This window comes from Gossypium hirsutum, chromosome D10 (genome assembly GCF_007990345.1).
Source record: "Gossypium hirsutum isolate 1008001.06 chromosome D10, Gossypium_hirsutum_v2.1, whole genome shotgun sequence".
NCBI lineage: Eukaryota > Viridiplantae > Streptophyta > Magnoliopsida > Malvales > Malvaceae > Gossypium > Gossypium hirsutum.
This window is the reverse complement of record NC_053446.1, coordinates 5,900,001-5,919,926: the sequence shown is the minus strand read 5'-3', so window position 1 is coordinate 5,919,926 and position 19,926 is coordinate 5,900,001. Positions and strand designations below refer to the sequence as shown.

The window sequence follows — 19,926 nt, the reverse complement described above, 5'->3', positions numbered from 1 at the left end:
ACTTAAATATACTTTGATTGTTTTATGTTGCAATTGTTTCCCAAAAAATGATTACAGAAATCCAATTTTATGTAATTTAGATTTTATATGTTTTATTATATATTTCATTATTTTGTATATATATTCTAGAGTAATTTTTATACTTCCTTTTCATTTAAATAAATTATATTATATTATCAATTGAGTCTTAGCTTAATTAGCAATAACAGTATTATCAGTGCAGTGAAAATGTATGAATAATTTTAGACATTATATAAAAAAGAACGGATATTATAATAAGTTAATTTCAACATTTTTCATTAAAAATATATTATTTATCTATTATTATGTATTATCTTAAAAAGTTAATTTAGAAGTCTATTTTTGTGACACTCATCCCATTTCTCTTACCACTTGGCAGAACGTAATTGGAGAAAGTGGTTAATCTGTCTCTAACTGTGCACCGGCAATGGCGGCAAAGTGGAAAAAGAAACGAGGGAGCTACCCATAGCCAGCCATTGAGAGAATAACGATGGATCCGTCCGCAGGAGGTGGAAGCTGTACTACGATTCCAAGCGTCCCACCCCACAGTAACGTATCTACTCCCTCAAATCAAGACCCTCCATACCTCTCTCCTCCACCTCCACCATCACAAGTCACAACAACAACAAGTGCAGCAGGATCAACATCATCAGTCACTACCTTCTCACTTTCACCTCTTACACGTATTCCTTTAATCAAAACCATAACCTTATCACTCTTTATACTTTCTTTTTGTTTATGGGTTTGTTTTGGGGGTGCAGTTGGTCGAGAATTTGGGTGATGCAATTGATAATGGAACTCGGGATCAACATTCTGATGATTTGGTTTGTTTGGGTTTTTTTCCCCTTCTTTTAAAATTTTAAAACTGGTTTATTATTTGTTTCGAAGATTATTGATTTTCTACTTGGTGGGTTTTCTGAAAGATTAATGAACTGAACAATCATTTTGAGAAGTGCCAACAGCTTTTAAACTCGATTGGGGCATCAATTAATACCAAACCTATGGTAAATTACCTACTTATCTTCTCTTGTTTCTTAACTTATAATTTCTGTTCATAAACTGTGATATTGATAAAGCTGCATGTCTAACATGAAAGTTTTTACTCACATATTCTTACATAGTTATGACAATAACCCTATACAAAAAATGTGCAAATATATATTAGTATTAGTGTTTCTTCCTGCAACTTAATTTATGGTTTTTGGATTGTAGACTGTTGAAGGACAAAAGCAAAAGCTGGAGGAAAGTGAACAATTGTTAAATCAAAGGAGGTTAGTAATTGGTCCTTGATTTGTGTTTTTCTTTCCTGCAACTTAAGTATTTAATGTGTACATTTCGTTTTTCTTCCAATTCAAGGGATCTAATTGCCAACTGTAGAAGCTCTGTTGAAGATCTTGTTAAGACTGAGCCATAGTGCACAGGTAAGAAAATGCATACAAAACAAATTGACATAAATATTTGCTTTCAGTACTGTTCACTGTAACGTATCAATTAAGATTCCAATTTGAGTAAGAACTGCTCACTAACATTCTTTGATTCTTTGATTCAATTTCATCGACCTAGTTTAAAAAGTGTCATTGCTTCTTTGTGTACTCTTTTTTGTGTTTTGTGTGAAAGAAGCAAGAAACAGAGTGTTTAGTCTTATAGATACTGTGGGGTTTCAGTGAGGGCATATTAATCTGGATCAGGGCAAGGGAAGTTGTCTGGAATCGATATAGGGAAAAACCATGTAAATGCTAGTGTTTATCTTCCGCAAGCACAACAAAAACGAAACGAATCTTACCATGAAACAAGTTTTCGAGTAATGAAAAGAAAAACCGGACCATGGCAAGAAGTGCTTTTCAATCTTGGAACTATTGTGTCTGTTATTCTGCAGCTTTACTGTTTAGATTACATTATGATGCACTAATGAAACTTGTTGGGAAAATCTATTTGTGGATGTTATAAAGATTATTGTTCAAACTTTGCATTGTAGTTGTTTATCATTTGTCTGCAGAGCCTGTGTCCTTTAAGAGTATCAAGGAGAGGATTTAAATTCTTTTCCTTGATTTTGGAATCATTGGCCAACAATTTTGTTACCACTTCTTAAGATAAAAGGCTTTAGCTATTGTCATTGAAAACTCTTTAAATGATAATTTCAAACAACACTTGCAAAGTTGTTCATCACTGTTCTAGAGCTGTTGGGTTGGATTGTCTACATGTTTGCACTCATCCTATGATAGATTTGCTTTGCTTATGCTGTTCTATATTTGCTTTCTTCTTTGGTCCTTTCATACTGATGATTGTTTTCTTCCTTGAATTTTGAACTACAGCTTGCGACAACCGGTACTTCGGCTTTGCTGCATTCAGGTCAAGTTCTCGTTCTGTTGAAGTCCGGAAGTTCGATAACAGAATCCCTAGAACTTGTAGTTATAGAATTAGATCATATTCATTTCTTTGTTTTGTCAAGTCCAAAACTCTTAATATCTTGTCTACCTTGTTCCTTATATCAAGATTTCTTTTGGAACATGATCATGTTCAAATGCAATCTTTTCCTTTTTCTCGTTTTGGTGCCATTGAAGTTTATGGGGATCTGAAGTCTCATTTGTGCTGGGGCCTGGATGTTCATAAAGTTTCTAGTGGAAGTTAAATTAAGATTAATAAACCTTGTCCACTGTATTGCATTCAAGTTATTCACTCTCCAAGTCGATAATTTAAGACGATTGCTGTTCTATGTTTCCACTTGTATGAAGCTGGTTAAAGTTCTTGTCAGATACCTGTTTGACACGGATTCAAACTGTGTTATCTCATCATCACCTTTAATATTGTATATAATAAAAAAGGGATTGCATTTGCAAGCTATCATAAAATGTCACATCTTTTATATGAAGTAATTAAAATAAATCCCTTACAAGTCATCATTTTGCTTAACCAAGGCGAAAAGAAAATCAATTGGCTTAGTGATTAGAAATTTCTGGGAAACAACGGAAGATTGAAGAAACAAAAGGGGCAAAGACTACTGCGAAAAGTGGCAAAAGATAAAAAGTACCAAATTTAGCAAGACATTTATATCTTGAAAAAAAAGGGTCATTACAAAAATTTCAAAAACTCCATAAAAATAGTTAAGACCATGAATCTATTTTAAGCTCCCATAAATAAACAGATAATGTTTTTAAGTCAAACAGTGTGCCAACTTACCCATTAAACAATCCAAAAATATCCATTGATAACAGAATTTGTTTAATTTTCCTTCACTCTTTGGACCCTTTCTCCTTCATATACCAACCTGTCTTCCATTCCTTTCATTTCTCTCCATCTCTTATTTTCTCCCTTTCCTTTATTCCCATCCCATACAACCCTCCAGAAATAAACATTTTGCTGTAAAAATACATAAAAAATAAAAATAAAAACAAACAAAAAAAACTGCACCATCCCCGGCGGCAACGCATCCGATATCTCATTCCCTTTCAAAAACAATAAGCAAAAAAAAAAGAGAGCCAAAAATATGAGCATTTCGAGAACTGGTAGTAACGGTACAACGCAAGCTTGCGCTGCATGTAAATACCAACGTAGGAAGTGTGCACCGGACTGCATTCTCGCCCCATATTTCCCTCACGATCGGCAACGACAGTTCCAAAACGCGCATAAATTGTTCGGGGTCAGCAACATCACCAAGATCATTAAGAACCTTAACCCTCCCGAAAAGGACATAGCCATGCGTACGATCGTGTTTCAGTCCGACGCACGAGCTAATGACCCTGTTGGAGGTTGTTATAGGATCATTCAAGAGCTTCAACGACAAATCGAATACAGCCAGGCCGAACTTGACCTGGTTTTACATCAGCTAGCCATATGCCGAGCACAGGCCGCTCAACAACAACATAGCGATTTAACGCTAGGTTGCGATATGATCAATCCCCAGGATCCATTGAACTCGTATAACTCCAACTATTATTACGTCCAAGAACCTCACGAGGAACTGTTTGCGGTGAACGATAACAACCAACAACATCAGTTGCAAGAAAACTATGATCATTCATGGGGCATACAAGAATCGACGTCAGCATTGTCGACATTGAATATCAAGCAGAGTTTTATGAAACAAAGTGAACATAATGACGTACATGAGGATGAAGTGAAGCATGATTATGGGATAGCTTGTGAAAGGCATGAGATGAAGTTTGAGAACGATGATATAGTTGAAAGGAGGTTTGTGCCATCCACACAATTAGTTATGTCATCTTAATCACATTTTTTTGTTCATTCTTACGAATGAATATGATCCATATTCAAATTAATATAAGAGACAAATAAATGACATTCACATAAACCTTTTTTTTTTGTTGATATATTATATGGGTGTCTATTTTGCTTTCTTTGTCGCAATGTAGTTGATCTAATTATTTGAAATAATATTTTTCCCACTCCCAATTCTCTCTCTGGTCATCTTTCTTTATTAGAGAAGACATATCTGCATGCCTAGGTCTTATAATCTTTTGTTGATTATATTAACAAAATCAACAAAATGTCCTCAAACCTCTTATAATCTTTTCATCTCTAAGCTGACACCTTTGGGTATAGTAGCCGCGTAATTGATTCAAGTTCAAATTTTAAATTCAATATTCGACTCGAGTTCAATTAAACATCTATTTTTAAATTAGAGTTTAAATAAAAATATAATCGAATTATTTAAGCTCGATTAAATTTATTTATCAATTTTTATACTTAAACTTGAGCTCGAGCTGAATATGATGACTGCTTCAGCAGGAGTGACTTTACCTGTTAAGGAGAGAGTTTTAGCTTTCCAACTATATAAATTTTGTCTTTACCCAACAATCAGATCATTATAAGTTACTTATACTTATCAAGACTATAAGAATAATTTCTTTAAAAAATATATAAAAATTTAAAATGAGCAAAATACCACTTGATAAATTTAAAATCTAAGTGTTAAAAAAATAAATGTTTAAAACTTAAGTATTAAAGTTAAATTATAATTTTTTATATATTATCTATAATTAATTACGAAATATAATTAGACCGTTTGATAAATATAAAATTTTAAATTATAAAAAAAGTTATATTTCACTTTATTTTTAACAAAAAAAATAAAATTTTATATATAAATTTTTCCATAGAATAATATAACATTAAAATAAATAAAATAAAATTAGAATATTGAATTGAAAATATTCTCGGTTAAATGATAAATAGCTTTTATTTACTTATTATTTTTTCATAAAAAAATATTAAATTACTTTAATTTTGAATTATTAAATATGCATAAAAAGAAAATTCCCCTAACTTAAAAAGGTACATAAATTAGAAGAAAATTTTTGAATTCCCAAAATGTCAAAATCATGAGTTGATGAGGTGTCGTGTTTGCCAATGACAGTATCTTTCACACGTGCCCTCATTCATTTATCCTTATTATTCATGAATGATAATTAAGTCAGTTATGTGCCAAATTATTTGGAGTTATTTGATATTAGTTATCATTAGAGCACGCCATAGGTATAAATAAATATAAAAATATATTAAATTAATACAAGAGAAATTATTTGATGCACTTGCAGTGTTATATTAGTAAAGATTGAAGTTTCTTTGAAGCTCCAGGTTTGAGTCTTACTAATTGCATTTACGATGTGTTAGTCTCTTTTCCATCATGTGCATATACTTTATGGGGGTCTTCGTCTGATGTGTATTGTACTAGTTGAATCTACATATCATTATAGTTGGTTAGACCTATATTTATACTTACACTCACAAATATATTTAAGCATCAACTATATAAATAGTCATCTAACTAATAGCGTGTTTTTGTTTAGATTATTCAAGTTTAAAATTTTTCATTTTAGTCATTAATGTTATCCAAATTTAATATTTTGGCCATTCATCCTCTAAATCACTAACAAAATGTTGACTCAATCGTTTTCATTGATAAAATAACAAATTTAGCTATCCAATGTTTATTAATACTATCAATTTGGTCTTAATTCTTAAAAGTTCAACAATTTTAACCCTCAACTGTTACGTATTATGTCAATTCATTCTTGACTCTTATAAATTCAAAAATTAAAAATTAAAAAACTTTAAAAATAAAAATTATTTAAAACTTCATTTTTTGATAAAATACATAAAATTTTATAAAAAATATTTATAAATAAATGAATATATATTTTTATTATAACATTTATTTATTAAAATAAGAATTTTATAAATAAATTAAAAATTAAGGAAAAAAAACATGAAGAAGACATAAGCAGATTCAAGTTTTCTCATTTTTCAACATTAACGACCACCATGTTAAGGTTGTATAAAAAATTACAGTATGAGGTCAAAACGGGTAAGAATCAATATCTTTAAATTGTTGCCTAGAACAAGTTTGTTGCATTTGAAGTTGTACTTGAAGGCGGGCATGATTAGGGTATATAGGCAATGATGAAGTCTTGGAGACCCAATAGGTGGAAGTAGCTCCACAACAAATTTCTAGTTTGATGGCCTGATGATTGGGGGTGTGAAAATCAAGGAATTCAGAGTAAGGGTTATTGGTACCAATGGTTATAGGCAAAGGTGGTGCGGAGCATTCGACAAAATTTTGACAAAAACCAAGGAACAAGGCTAAACGTGTAATATATAAATTATTATTTATTAAAAAATTAAAGAAAGGAAAAGTTTGAATTTGATTTAAGTTTTCTCTGCGGATTTAAAAAAAATTTTAATAAATAAATTTCATATTAGAAAAATAAAAAAAATAGATATTCATATATTTATAAATTTGTATGTATTTTTATCGGAAAGATAAATTTTTAAATAATTTTTATTTTTAAAGCTTTTTTATTTATTTTTAATTTTAAATTTTGAATTTTTAAGAATTAAGACTAAATTAATATAATGTGTATAGTTGCAGGTTAAATTTGTTGAATTTTTTGATATGGAAGGACTCCAACCAGTAATAATCGAAAAATAGAAATGGAAGAAAGCAGGGAGAATGGGACCCTGTTCTTGAATATCACCCACCACAATAATTGTGTACTCCTCCAATTTGGAATCTCCTACCGACACTAATATTTGATTAGTAATTGGTTTTATTCTACATAAATAATTAAATTGGGGGCACAAGTGCTTGGAATTTAAGCAAAGTTAAAGTCATAAATTTTATGACTGAAAAAGTGGCTACCTAATTATTTCTACTTTTTGGGTCCGAGGAAAAAGATAAGGAATGTTCAAAATTCCTGTATAATAGATTTAACTTTGTTCACCATTGTAAGTCTAAATTTTTTAATTAATAATTTATATTACCATTAGGTACAATCAGATGCGGGGTTCCATTTTTTAATGATCATTGTCGGAATTAAATCCGAACAAATATTATAGTTATATAAATAATTTCACATTGATTGTAATGTCATAATAAGAGACTTTTTGAAAAGAAATTAATTTACATCAAATTATACGTTGGATCTAAAACTCAATTGTAGGTCAAAACTCCCTAAATTCCCACCACTTAATTACAAATTTTGGCACATCTCTTCAATCAAAATTACCCTCTACTGGGGAAAAGATGTAAAGAATTGAATACAATGAACCAAGTTATATTAAGGAGAAGACTATAAATTTGCCCCAATGAACAAGGACTGAAAACAAAACAAAAGAGCCAAAAAGATAATCAGGAAAAATTATACATCACTGTTTTCTATACCCTATCATTACAATCAATCGCCAAATTTACACAAGATATAATAATCACCCAAAAAATGAAAAACCCAAATTTCTTAAAGCAAACCTTTTTCTTCTTCATTCTTTCTAATCCTGAGCTCTCATAATCATAAAGTCCATTTCCAGATCTTGAGCCTCAAATCAACCTTACACTTTGCATTAGAAGTTGAAGCTATTGTTGCTGATTTCCCCTTGGGAGCAGTAGCTTTAATCCCTTCACAAACAACCCTAATCCCAACCTTGGGGGTCTTCAGTGCTCCCATCTTTGCTTTCACTTTAGTGTCCAGCTTTATCTTTAATGGCAGACCCTTCTTGCTCTTCAAACCGCTCCTTAACTTGCCAGCTGAAGCCTCATCAAGTTCTTGCCTGTTGCTACTTGTTATGGCAGCTTTCAAAAGAGTCGTGTTTTTATTGCCATGCACGAAGGAGCCCAAGGAACCCTCCCCTATATCGATCTCGTCGTTTGTGATAAGAGATATGGTGATTGGGTCGTAAATGTAGACGAGCTTTTTGTTCGGGTTTTTGGCGGTGACGTTAAGGTGGATGTTGGTGATGACCTTGGAAGCTGAGGTTACATTAAGGGTCGAGACCTTGAGGGAGGAGATCGTGAAAGTAGGGCGGTGGGGACGGTAAAGGACGTATAAGATAGCACCAGCTATGGCGACTAGGAGGATAAGAACAAGGATAAGTATTGTGGTCCAAAGGCAGCAAGAACAACAGCATGAGCGGCGGTAACGGTGGCGCTTGGTTTGCGGACGGTATAGAGGGCGAGAGGCTCCATAGAGTTGAGATTTAGTGGCGGGAAACGAAGGGTTGGCGGCAGCGGCGGCGGAGGTGGTGGTGGGGGCGGTGCCATTTGTGGGTTGTTTGGATGAAGGGTAAACTCTGTCAGTCATGGTGGGGAGGAGAAAAAAAAGAAAGAAGAAAGTGTTTTGTTTTGGTGTGGGAACAGGAAAATAGTAGTGTGTGGAGCTTGCTTTCTTTATGTTACTACTTAAATGATGTGAATGTTGGATAGGCGCGTGTGTTTAGAGAGTGTGATGTTGGAGAGAAGGGAATTGTTTTGGAGTTTAAGCAAACTGATGAAAAAGTAATCGGTGGGGTGTCTTTGTGGGTTGAGGCTATTTTGACTAAACAAAACCCAATTAATAAAACTGAATTTCACTATTTCGCCTCTGGTATTTTAATTAGGTTAGATAATAAATATAATTCGATTAGATCATCTTTATTATGAATTAAAGTAAGTTACCTTTATTTATATTGAATGAAGTGTTAGGAAAAGAAAGAAAAGAGAAGGAAGGTGGGATGGGAAAGTGGGAGACAGCAATGCTGTAACTACAACTATTAGCGACGCGCTTGTTCAGGACAACATGGATTTAACACGTAAGTTGAGTACGTGTCTCTTGATATTACACTAACCAGTTGGTTTTTAGAAAATGAAATATTGTGAATACAAAGTATGAAAGTTGGAGATTTGAGACAATTCACACCATAGTTGTGCGAAAAGTGATGGAGTGGTTTGAAGGGTCTCGTTACCTAGAAAGATGCATTGTCATAATCGACAAGTGTCTTTCACAATAAGCTTATAAATTGAGTCATGATGGGCCTCCCATATGTGTGCTTGGCTGTGACGGTATAGCCTTTTATTTTACATTGGGTGGACTGAAGACTATTATACTGCTTAAAGGCTGGCAGAAAATGATGTTGTCAAGGCTCAATATAAGGGCACGTTTGGTTCGCTGTATTAGATTAGAGGTGTATTGGATTAGAGGTGTAATGGATTAGAGGTGTATTGGAATAGAGGTGTAATAGCAAATCAACTGTTTGGTTGAATGTAATGGAATAGAGGCGTAATAGTAATCTTGTGTTTGGTTGAATGGAATAGAGGTGTAATAGCATAATGGAAAAAACTAAAATGACTAGAATACCCTTAGCATAAATTTGTTTTGGTAAATGATTATTGTTATTGTTATTTAAATTTTAATAAGATTATTAATATCAATAATAAATAATTTAATCATATTTAAACATAATTATTATTAAATATATTATAATTAAAATATATAATTTAATAAAATTCTTAATAATCAATATTCTTATATGAATTTACTCAAATCATAATATATGATACTATAAAATATAAATTAACATAATTATTATTAAATATATTATAATTAAAATATATAATTTAATAAAATTCTTAATAATCAATATTCTTATATGAATTTACTCAAATCATAATATATGATACTATAATTTACTCAAATTCTTATATGAATTTAATAAAAGATCATTTGAAATAATTAATATTAAAATTAACATGTAACTGTTTGTTACTCATTCTTTGTTTCTTATTCTTTTTGTTTTGATCATGTATCAATCATTTAAACCAAATGCTTGGTTGTATTGGACAGTATTTTATTACTTTATAAATGCATGATTTTATATACACAAATACATATGTATAGGAAAATTATCTGAATGAATGGTTAATATTTATTATCAGCAAAACTTAGTATATACACACATAAATTAAGGTAAGATAATTAACTCGATATCTAGCTTGAGCAGCTCGAGTTTGTCTAAACAATACATCAAAACTTTTTATTTTGAAGCTTATAAACTTAAACAGCTTAAGTGTCTTATTTTTCATTATGCTATAAAGGGAATATAAATAAATACCAGAATTTTGATACGAAAAATTGCAGCAAGCAAAGCAATATCCTGCTATTAAACTCACTATAAAATAAGTAATATAGCAAACAAAGATCTCTCAACTGATCTTTAATCTTTTTAATCATTTGTAAATAAAAGAAAAAATTACAAAAAAGAACAACCTGCAGAATGTTTGATGACAAAAACTAACAAAAATCCATGATTCAATATCAAATTCAAGATGCATTCTCCTTTTTCAGCTTAGCAAGTTCTTGCTTGATGACTCCAGACCTCTGCAAAACCGTATTACAGCTCGTCAAGCTTCGATTGAAGTTTTGAGGAAGTGCTTTCAAGAAAAGAACTCTGGTATAAAACGGGTAGACACAATAGGGGGTGTATCGGAAACTGACCTTGATCTTAGCCAACATAAGCTTGAACCTATCAAAGTCGTTGAGAGATGCTCTTCTCTTCTGGACAATCAACTTTCTACCCCACGAGCTACTTTCCCATTTGTTCTTAACATCTGTAAGTTAACATAAGAGTGATAAGAAAGAAAACATATCTTCAAGAAACAACATTACAAATGCTGGTGAAAGCTGTCGTCGTCCTTACCAGCCTTCTCCATAGCTTCGAACCTTGACATCCTCATCCTTATGAACAACTTATGAAAATTGTTGTAAATGCCATAGCATTTATGAGTTCCTTATGAACAGATTTACAACAAGTATTACTCTTATGACCAAGAATTGGAAACCACTCTCAGTTAATCTTGGAGCTTCTTTATCTCTGTAGAAATAGACATAAATACATCATGACACCAATCGTGAGATATAGAACCCTCAATATCTATTGCATAAAAGAAATGAAGCTAAAGTTCATGGCATGATATAACACCTCTGACGCAAAAGACCACGCTGAAAAATTCTCATCATGGAAGAGCTGAAGCTCGTTGATTTTTCAGCTTGTCCTGAACTTATAAGTTGCAGCAAGAAACACTGTTTAACAAAGCTGAAGTAAGAAGCAGCTCAAACATAAAAACTAAACAGTTGAGCAAATTCAAAACTAATTGCATAATTCCGCATCACATACACTACCATTAAGAACATAAATTATGCCAATGACAGTTCTAACTTTTTCCCTATAAACATACTCATGCATATACAGTATCTCACAAAGGTTCTCTAAAAAATATTTATTGGATGGGCAAAAGCGGATAATAAGTTCTAATCCTTCCGATTAAATTTAGAAAACTTAGCAAAGAAAAATCCTTTTGACTGATATTTATTTGACCAAGGGCAATCAATACCATTAAACCATTTATGTCTAATATATTGCAATGTAAGAAAATCTATACCCCAGCATGAAAAGCTGCATAAAATTTAAATATTTGATAAGTGAATGGCCAGTAAGACCAAATTTGAGAGGTATGTCCCCAGAACAGAAGGTGAAAAAAGAGAGAAAAAACTGACAAAACATAAGGTAACCTATTAATCGTATTGCAAGGCAACCTGGAAAACCAATGGTATGAGATGAATGAAGAAACAAAACAGAAAATACTATATGGTTTGTACTCACTCTCAAATTTGATTAGAACAGCCATTATCCACCAGTGATATCTTGAACTAAAGTAGCTCAGAAGACTACCAAACGAAGATGACAATGACAATAGAAACAAAGAATATAAAGGTAATAAAAGATATTCATGCTCGACACATTGTAACGCTGGAAAACCAAATACAGCACAAAGAAGCACTAATCAGGAAATGGAATCGCATTCCCCCTTTTTTAGAAAAGAAAAATGAATAAGATTCCTTAAACTCGTTTACAGTACAGAAACAAATTGAAGAAACAGATCTTCAACCCACAAGCATTATATTTTCTTAAAAGCACAAAAATAATTTTCCATTCTTCTTTAACAGAATCATTTCTGCAATTCCAAACATTACAACCACAAATTTATATCACATGCACAAAATCATTAAATTGTACCTGGTGCAACATTTTTATACTTGCTGCTCCACATGTATACATTAGAAATATTCGACAACCTCCACATATGAGTTGAGCCATTTCCATCCCTGCATGCTTATTTACAAACTTGGTGCTCAAGCCATAATAATTTGATTCAACTTATTTACATATCGAAACACAAGGAATATTACTGACCACCCCATGTTTAATTTTTCTTTCACTTAAATTTTCTTATTTCTCTAATAAATTCTAGATAACAACACCATAATTAGCATTAACAGATGGTTTCGAACTATCTATCAACAAAGGAAACCGACATGAAAAAGGAAAAAGAAGATTCATCAATTGAATGCCGAAATAAGAGAACTTCCCAACCAAATAAAAAGAAAAGAAAAATACCTGCGTGAGTGATTTGGTGTTAGAAAATTGATGGAGGTGAGAGAAGAAGAGAGTCGTGGTGAGGCTCTCACAATTGCAACAATCCTTCCAGTCGTTGCATAATTACTGTCCAAATCAAATACCCAGAATCAATACTTTATCACTCTATCCTTAACATTAACAAAATATAAACAGATAAAAGAGTACTGAAAAAGAGAGAAAGAGGTGAAAGTAGCCATAGATTTGAGCGAAACAAAACAGCAGCCTTGAGAAGAGAAGATATGGGACGGACAAAGCTAAGGAAAATTGGAAATAAAAGATGAAGAACGGAAGAAGTAGAAGGAGGAAAGTTACCTGGATGAAGAAGGAGAAGAAGATGAAGAACGCAATAAGGAGAATGAGGAAAAAATAAAAATTACCTTAAATATCTAGGTCTCCTCTGCAATCAATGGAAAAAAAAGGGAAACGTAGAGATGGTTGGAAAGAAAGTTACAGAAGCAGAAGATGAAGCTGAGGGCAAAAATTGAAAAAGAAAATCAAAACAGAGACGTAATAGCTAATCTTTGTTTTTGGAAGGGATTAGAAATCGGCGCTGAAGCAGAGAAAATGCCGAATCCGTCCGCAACGTAATAAGCCTGTATTACGGCAATATAGCGAACCAAACGCTGTATTCAGTGGGGCCACCGATTCGGGGTGTAATGGATTAGCCATTACACCCAACCAAACAAACCCTTAGGTAACCATTGGGTTGTCCTTTGAAAATTGAAGTGACAAATTTTCACTGGGACAAGTTTCGTGTCTTAGGAAGCTCATGAGCTAAATCATGGTGATGGAATAGCCAAGTGTCAATTTCCTAAGAATCTTTCATTCTACATGATCCTGTCTTGTCCGTTAGACAAGTTATATTGGGAAATGATATTGCCAAGGCTCAATATAAGAGGTACGTACTCATGAGGCTGTCCTTTGAAAATTGAAGAGACAATAACTTTGAGAAATGTCTGGTTATATTGCTTGAAGGGGAATAGCCCTAATGGGTTAAGAATAGGAGATGTTGAGTGCAAAAAAAAGGGCTCAAAAAAAAAATCAAGCTTACCCCCTAATGTAAAAGAAAAATTAGCAAAGATTCTCTCTAGCACGATAGATGAGCCGAAAGACTTGTAAGTGCTCATTGTAAAGGCCCAAAATGAACTTGGAAATATATGAAGTCCAAATATAAGACTGTTGATGATGAGGATTTTAAAAATATTTATGAGAATGTTGATGATGCAGGCACAACCCAAGCTACTGCTGTTAGTGAAGATGAGGACAATTTTGAAACATCGATGATTAATAAATCCTCTTTGTATGATGAAGAGAATGTTACCTCTATTCCTTTTAATCAAACCCCTTTGAATATAAAATATCCTTCTCCTGAGGAGTAGGGACGAAATTAAATTGTTTTTAGGTGTCAAAATTAAATTGTAATTTTTACAATAGAAAAAAAAAATAATCCCACCATTTTAATATATTATATTTTTATAAATTAATTTTTTTATATTTTTAAGAGGCCTAAAGTATAATTTTATTTTTACTAATTTAAAATTTTAAAAATTTTAAAAAGACTAAATAAAAATATTTTCATTTTAAGAAATTGGGGTCCTGCCAGCCTCTTAATTTCTTCACTGCCGAAGAGCTTCTGAATTCTTCCTTTTTATGCTACTATTGATAATTATAGTTTGTGTTACATTCTTATTTTTATTTGCACATAATAACTAATGTTGAAACTAACATCTTTCCATGCAAAGTAAGACGTGTGAGGTTGTTATTCAATTGGACAGGGACGAATTTAGGGGGCTGGTAGGCCCGCCCCTTAAAATGAAAATCTTTTATTTTTTATAATGACCTTTTAAAATTTTTAAAATTTTAAATTAGTAAAAATAAAATTATACATTTTTCCTTCAAAATGATAAAATTTTGATTTAATTTTTTAAAAATTATACTTTTATTATTGTAAAATTTACCTAAAATTAACAACCCGACAAAAAGCAAAAGAGCAGCACTGATCTTGAGAAAGGCCAACAAGAGATGGAAAAGGAACTAAGATAAAGGAGAGTGCTCCTAGGCTTTTCAACATAGAGGAAAAATAAAATTTTAAAAGTAAAAAGGCTTCAATTTTATAAAAAAAATTGCCTGCGTCCCTACATTTCAAGTGCGTCATTGCCTTCAACAGGACAATCAATCAATTGTGGAACTTATAATTTGTAAAATTTTAAACCACCTCAAATTAAAATAAATTTATCTAAAAATGCTACCATTTCAAGAATTAAATATTAAAAATTAATTGATTTTAATAAATATAATAGCTTAGTTACTATATAAGATTCATTAATAAGTTATTAAGCAGTTAAAATAATTAATTATAAACATATATATTGTCATAATAAATAACAAAAACAGACAATTTACATACCAAAACCACTAAATATGAAATAATTTCGAAGCTTTAACTTATTTGATTTATTGTCTTGTTGGCCCACTTTTTTCTGTAACACAGTTCTAATCTCAATCCATAGATAACGATATTATGTACAAAGTTGTTACACATCTATGCTTGTTTTAAACACGACAGTACACTTGTGCAATTAAGTCTGTTCTTTACTCCATCAATATTCTCAACGACCGCCGTTTTTCCTCGTTAATGTTGTCTCAAAGTACCTTCATCTTCTTACCCGACCAATATTTCCTAATCTCTAATTTAGATAAACTTTGAAGCTTATTACATCTAAATAAACATTCTTAATCTTTAATTTACATATATAAATAAAGCTATTGTTGTTAACCAAATAAACCTTTAACTAAACTCTTGATATAATTTTTTTTTAAAGATAAAAAAAAAGACTTGAATAGTTGATCAATTTGTTAGTGTTTTAGCCTAAATAGTTCGATGATATTCAAAGGTATAAAAAGGATCAAAGTATGGAACCTTAAATCTCTGATTATAGGACACCGAATCCATCAAAAGCAAACACATAGCTAAGCCTAATGTCCTAAAATATTTTTCCCTTTTTTTTGACTTCTCATCAATCTTGGCACCAACCATTAGTAGAGCACAGTCAACATGACAGAAAAATAAACAGCGCAAATCAAAAGGAGACACCAAATTTCCTATTTCTCTACAGACTTATCACATTTCATTTCCTACTCCCACTACTACCACAAACAAAGGCCGGTCCTTACACACCAGCAGCTTTGCCTAGTCTTCGTCTCAAAATCTTGACTCCCATATACCTGCATAAATCCAAAAAGAAAATGAGTGTTTGCCCTTGCCCTACCACTTTTGTACATAGTTGATTAATGCTTTGTGTTACTATTCAAATGTGCCTTTAATGCTTACCTGCCCATCATCAAGACAGTGCCTTGAGGGTTAGTTCCAGGGGATTCACTAAATGTGGAGCCATCCACGATCCGGAGTCTTCTGGTTCCAAGAACTTTGTGGTTAGGGTCCACCACCTTCCCAACATGGCACCCTCCATGGTAATGCCAGATTGTGATTACAGTGTCTTTGCAGAACTGTTCTAGGGACTTGGTGTCATTAGTATGCTTGGGTATAAGGTTAATGTTAGCATTGACACTCATGTTAAGAAGCCTCTCTACGGTCGGTTTGTCACACTTGGTGAAGTTCGTGAATCGGTCCGATTGTATAACCTTGGCAGCCATCCGAATCCCATTGACGCATCTGCGTAGGTCGCGGGGGTGGCCGAAGTAGTTGAAGGTAACCGAAGGGTTGTTGTCGATGTTTGTGTTGATTAGGTTGAGGTGGCCAGTGGAAAGTGGCATTGCAATCTTCTCTAAAATGAAACCTCCCTTGAAAGCCTCACGTGGAAGGTCTCGTTTCCTTTTGATGAATTCTTCGATGGCTTGTCGTGTTCTTTGCTTTGGTGGAACTGTTGAGAGTTGCCCTATCTCAGCAGACAACAATCCATGATGACAATGAATGCTGTCCTGGGACTGTCCGAATCCACTGCTAGCTTCGATGTAAACACCCATCTTGGTAATGCCAACAGTTTGTATAAGAGATTGTTCCACAGAACGTGTCATCGGGACGAAAACCGAGTTCATCGGGTTATCAGCCATGCCCTTTCCAACAAACTCATTATGCAACACCATGGAAATGTTCAACCTCTGGAGTTCAGCTTTGGGTCCAATGCCACTAAGCATTAGCAATTGAGGAGTCCCAATTGCACCACATGATAAAATCACTTCACTCCTTCGATTATTAGTCAAAAATGCCTGATGTTGGTTCCCATTTTCATCTTTGAACATCACTCCCATTGCCTTTGGCCTCTTCCCTGCTGATTTATCGAATAAGACTTTTTGGACAGTGGCATACACTAAAACAGTAAGCATTTTCGGGTTAGCAGAAGCAAGAAGCTCAGCCGCCGTATGACGACGGCCAAATCGGTCGAAAATGGTGCCTCCAACTTTAGTTCCATAGATATGGTCGTAGGTGAATCCATTATAAGGTGAGACCCCAACATCTAAAAGACTGTCCTTGAAGGCATCTTGCCATGGTGCTAGTTTAGGCTGGTGAACAATCTGTTTCTCCACCCATGGATAGGACTCGTTCACTAGCCTAGCATCCCATCCCACTCTCCGTATGAAACTGCAACATTTGAGCCATAAATTTCATAAAAAAAAAAAATCCACTTGGTGGTGCTTGTGCCTAGTAAATCATAATGTTAGTAGGGTGTACCAAATTAAATGTATAGGCTAATAATGAAGTACAAATAAATGTCATTGCTTTCTATTTTGGAATCTGTACTAGACCTTACCTAATCATATCTCTGAATCAAGCAAATTAAGGCAGAAGGACCACTCAATATCACATCCAAACATTTAATAGGTGACACAATAAAAGGGAGAAAAATTTAAAGAAAAATAAGAATATTTAAGGAAGAAAAAATGACTTCATAGAAAGGAAGATGGAATCATTAATGGGTTCTTTTTATTTTTCCAGTTTTACAATTCATAACAAAAACCTAATCAATTGTTCTTCATAACCGAAACATCTACATCCTTGATTTTAATTAAAAAGAAATTTAAATGGGATCACCAACTAATTTAAGAATTTTGGCGATATGGGGGACCTAAATACTTAATAAATGTGGACAATACTCAATGATTTTCAGGTTTCACATGTATATAGAAAAGTCAACTATTGTTGGACCAAATTCTCTTATATTTGAACTTTTTTTCTTCAACATCAGGATAATTTACAGTCACTTTCAGAGATCATTAGGACCTTAATGCAACCGTATTAAGTTCAAATGTAAAAAAAAAAAAAAGGGAAGAGGAGAAACTAACATACTCTGAGTTAGCTCTGGTATAAAAGCCAGCATTAATGCAAGTGCCACCACCCAAAACCCTAGCCCTAGCATTAATAACACCATCGGTGGAAACGAAAGGTTGGGAAGCAGAGGTTGGGGAAGTGTCAGCCAAGGCGATGTGGAAGTTTCTGAGGAAGGAGACATTGGCATTTGAGAAGGGAACACCACCTCTCTCCAACAGCAATACACTGAAGTTTTGAGACAGTGTGGCTGCTAAGGGACACCCGGCTGTGCCACCTCCCACGATTATGTAGTCGTACGTAACTTCATCGTTACTCGATGATGAGAACGATGACGATGATGAAAATGAACTCGCCCTTTTGATGAACGGGTACCGAAATTCATAGAAATCCCTCGCACCTGAATTAATTTTGCAGCAAAATTTTCATATTGTTATATATACATATTTTATGACGCGCTATACTTTCGTCACAAAAAAAATTGGGTGCTTTCCGTCGCAAAAGAGGAAGTATCGTCGGAAATACATCATACATCTTCTGACAGAAATTATTCCGTCAGAAAAACTGTTATTACTTCTCCAACACCTAGTGAGAACTATTAGTAGTTTAATTGAAACTATTAGTACTAGAAAAAATGAGGCATTATGAACATAATTGATAATTCATTTCAAATGAAAAGATTCAAAAAAAAAAGAAAAAAGAAAAAGGTTGAAATGAAAAGATATCTAACTACCCCATTTAATTAAAAGGAAGTAAATTGTAGAAAAATAAAACAAAAGGAAAATAGGGGATCACAGTTGACATTAATTTCTTCCCAAATTTTCCAGAAACAAAATGCATATTATATTGAAGAAGGAACATATGTAAATAAACTTATATAGATTAAGAAAAACTATATATACCCAAAAAACAAAACAAGAAGGAGATGATATAAATATATATATATATATATATATGCAGAAACAGTGGAGAAAGATGGGAAAAGAAAAAGAGATGAGAGAAGAAGGGAAAACCTTGAATAGATGAGAGAGTGTTGAGCCAAAGAACCAAAGAGATAAAGAGCTTCACTGCCCCAACAAAAGCAGCCATTGAAAGGCCTCAGCACAGCAACAGAAACTCACAGCCCAAAATAAAAATAATATTAATAACTTCCAAAGATAAACAAGTTCCAGTATGTGGCTTTCACCGGTTGGCCTTGTTTTGTGTGTTTAACACTCACTTAGGTAGTTATATATATATCTACACACACAGAGTTGAAGCCTTCAAGAGTCAAAAGCTGATCAATGATGGATGAATATAAAAAAAAACACCAAGATACAGTATGGCTAAGCAAATACAACACAGATTATATATATAATAATGAGAAAATATATATATAAGGGGTATTGCAACCAACAAGGAATGCAGCTATCAACAATATTTAAAGATCACTGAATCAAGGGGTAGCTGGTGTAAGTCATTAATGGTGAAATGAATGTCACAGTTGGAGTAGGAGAGAAACCTTGGCTTTGCATTTGGCCCTTGGGTTTAAACATCCTAACTAATTAATTTCTAGGCCACCTCGGGTAACCCCTCTCTCTCTCTCTCTAAATTAAAGATAAAAAAAAGAAAAGGTTGTGTAAAGACCAAGAGACCAACTCTTTTTTACACATTATAAACTAGGGAAATCTTATAACAATAACTAAGATGATTTCTGAAATACCAATTGGATGGTGTGGAATTTGGAAACTAAATTGACAGTTACAAAGGACTAAAGGAGGATGATGTGATTAAAAGTCAAAACATTCACGAGGGCCAAATAAAATTAGTAACCTTTTATAAATTAGAAAATTGAAAACGATGGTTAAAGTTAGTGTTTCCACATGAAATTCTTGGCC

General features: G+C 33.0%; 3 protein-coding genes, 1 long non-coding RNA gene and 1 pseudogene across 7 annotated transcripts; 2 read left to right on the top strand and 3 right to left on the bottom strand.

The window, feature by feature from the left end:
- The first annotated feature begins 381 nt into the window (after positions 1-381).
- On the top strand, positions 382-2,721 carry LOC107916380 (mediator of RNA polymerase II transcription subunit 9-like; annotated as a pseudogene).
- Positions 2,722-3,314: 593 nt separating this feature from the next.
- LOC107916012 (LOB domain-containing protein 22) lies at positions 3,315-4,438 on the top strand. Its single transcript, XM_016845180.2, has one exon. It carries the CDS (start codon positions 3,506-3,508, stop codon positions 4,244-4,246), a length of 741 nt encoding a protein of 246 aa, XP_016700669.2. The 5' UTR covers positions 3,315-3,505; the 3' UTR covers positions 4,247-4,438.
- A 3,094-nt stretch (positions 4,439-7,532) lies between these two features.
- On the bottom strand, positions 7,533-8,976 carry LOC107916381 (NDR1/HIN1-like protein 13). Its single transcript, XM_016845647.2, has one exon. It carries the CDS (start codon positions 8,613-8,615, stop codon positions 7,827-7,829), a length of 789 nt encoding a protein of 262 aa, XP_016701136.1. The 5' UTR covers positions 8,616-8,976; the 3' UTR covers positions 7,533-7,826.
- Positions 8,977-10,475: 1,499 nt separating this feature from the next.
- On the bottom strand, positions 10,476-13,416 carry LOC107918842 (uncharacterized). 4 transcript variants are annotated; one of them, XR_001690259.2, is made up of 7 exons: positions 13,143-13,416; positions 12,745-12,849; positions 12,364-12,452; positions 11,269-11,369; positions 10,987-11,160; positions 10,785-10,897; positions 10,476-10,667 (listed from the first exon to the last, which is right to left on the bottom strand). It is a non-coding gene; the product is annotated as an uncharacterized lncRNA (long non-coding RNA). The 4 variants fall into 4 exon arrangements; XR_005919580.1 differs by lacking the exon at positions 13,143-13,416 and adding an exon at positions 13,078-13,096; XR_001690257.2 differs by lacking the exon at positions 13,143-13,416 and having other exon boundaries at positions 12,364-12,459; positions 12,745-13,000.
- Positions 13,417-15,677: 2,261 nt separating this feature from the next.
- Positions 15,678-19,568, bottom strand: LOC107916383 (protein HOTHEAD). Its single transcript, XM_016845652.2, has 4 exons — positions 19,063-19,568; positions 18,071-18,449; positions 16,097-17,365; positions 15,678-15,990 (listed from the first exon to the last, which is right to left on the bottom strand). Exons 1-4 carry the CDS (start codon positions 19,136-19,138, stop codon positions 15,936-15,938), a joined length of 1,779 nt encoding a protein of 592 aa, XP_016701141.1. The 5' UTR covers positions 19,139-19,568; the 3' UTR covers positions 15,678-15,935.
- Between the last annotated feature and the right edge of the window lie 358 nt (positions 19,569-19,926).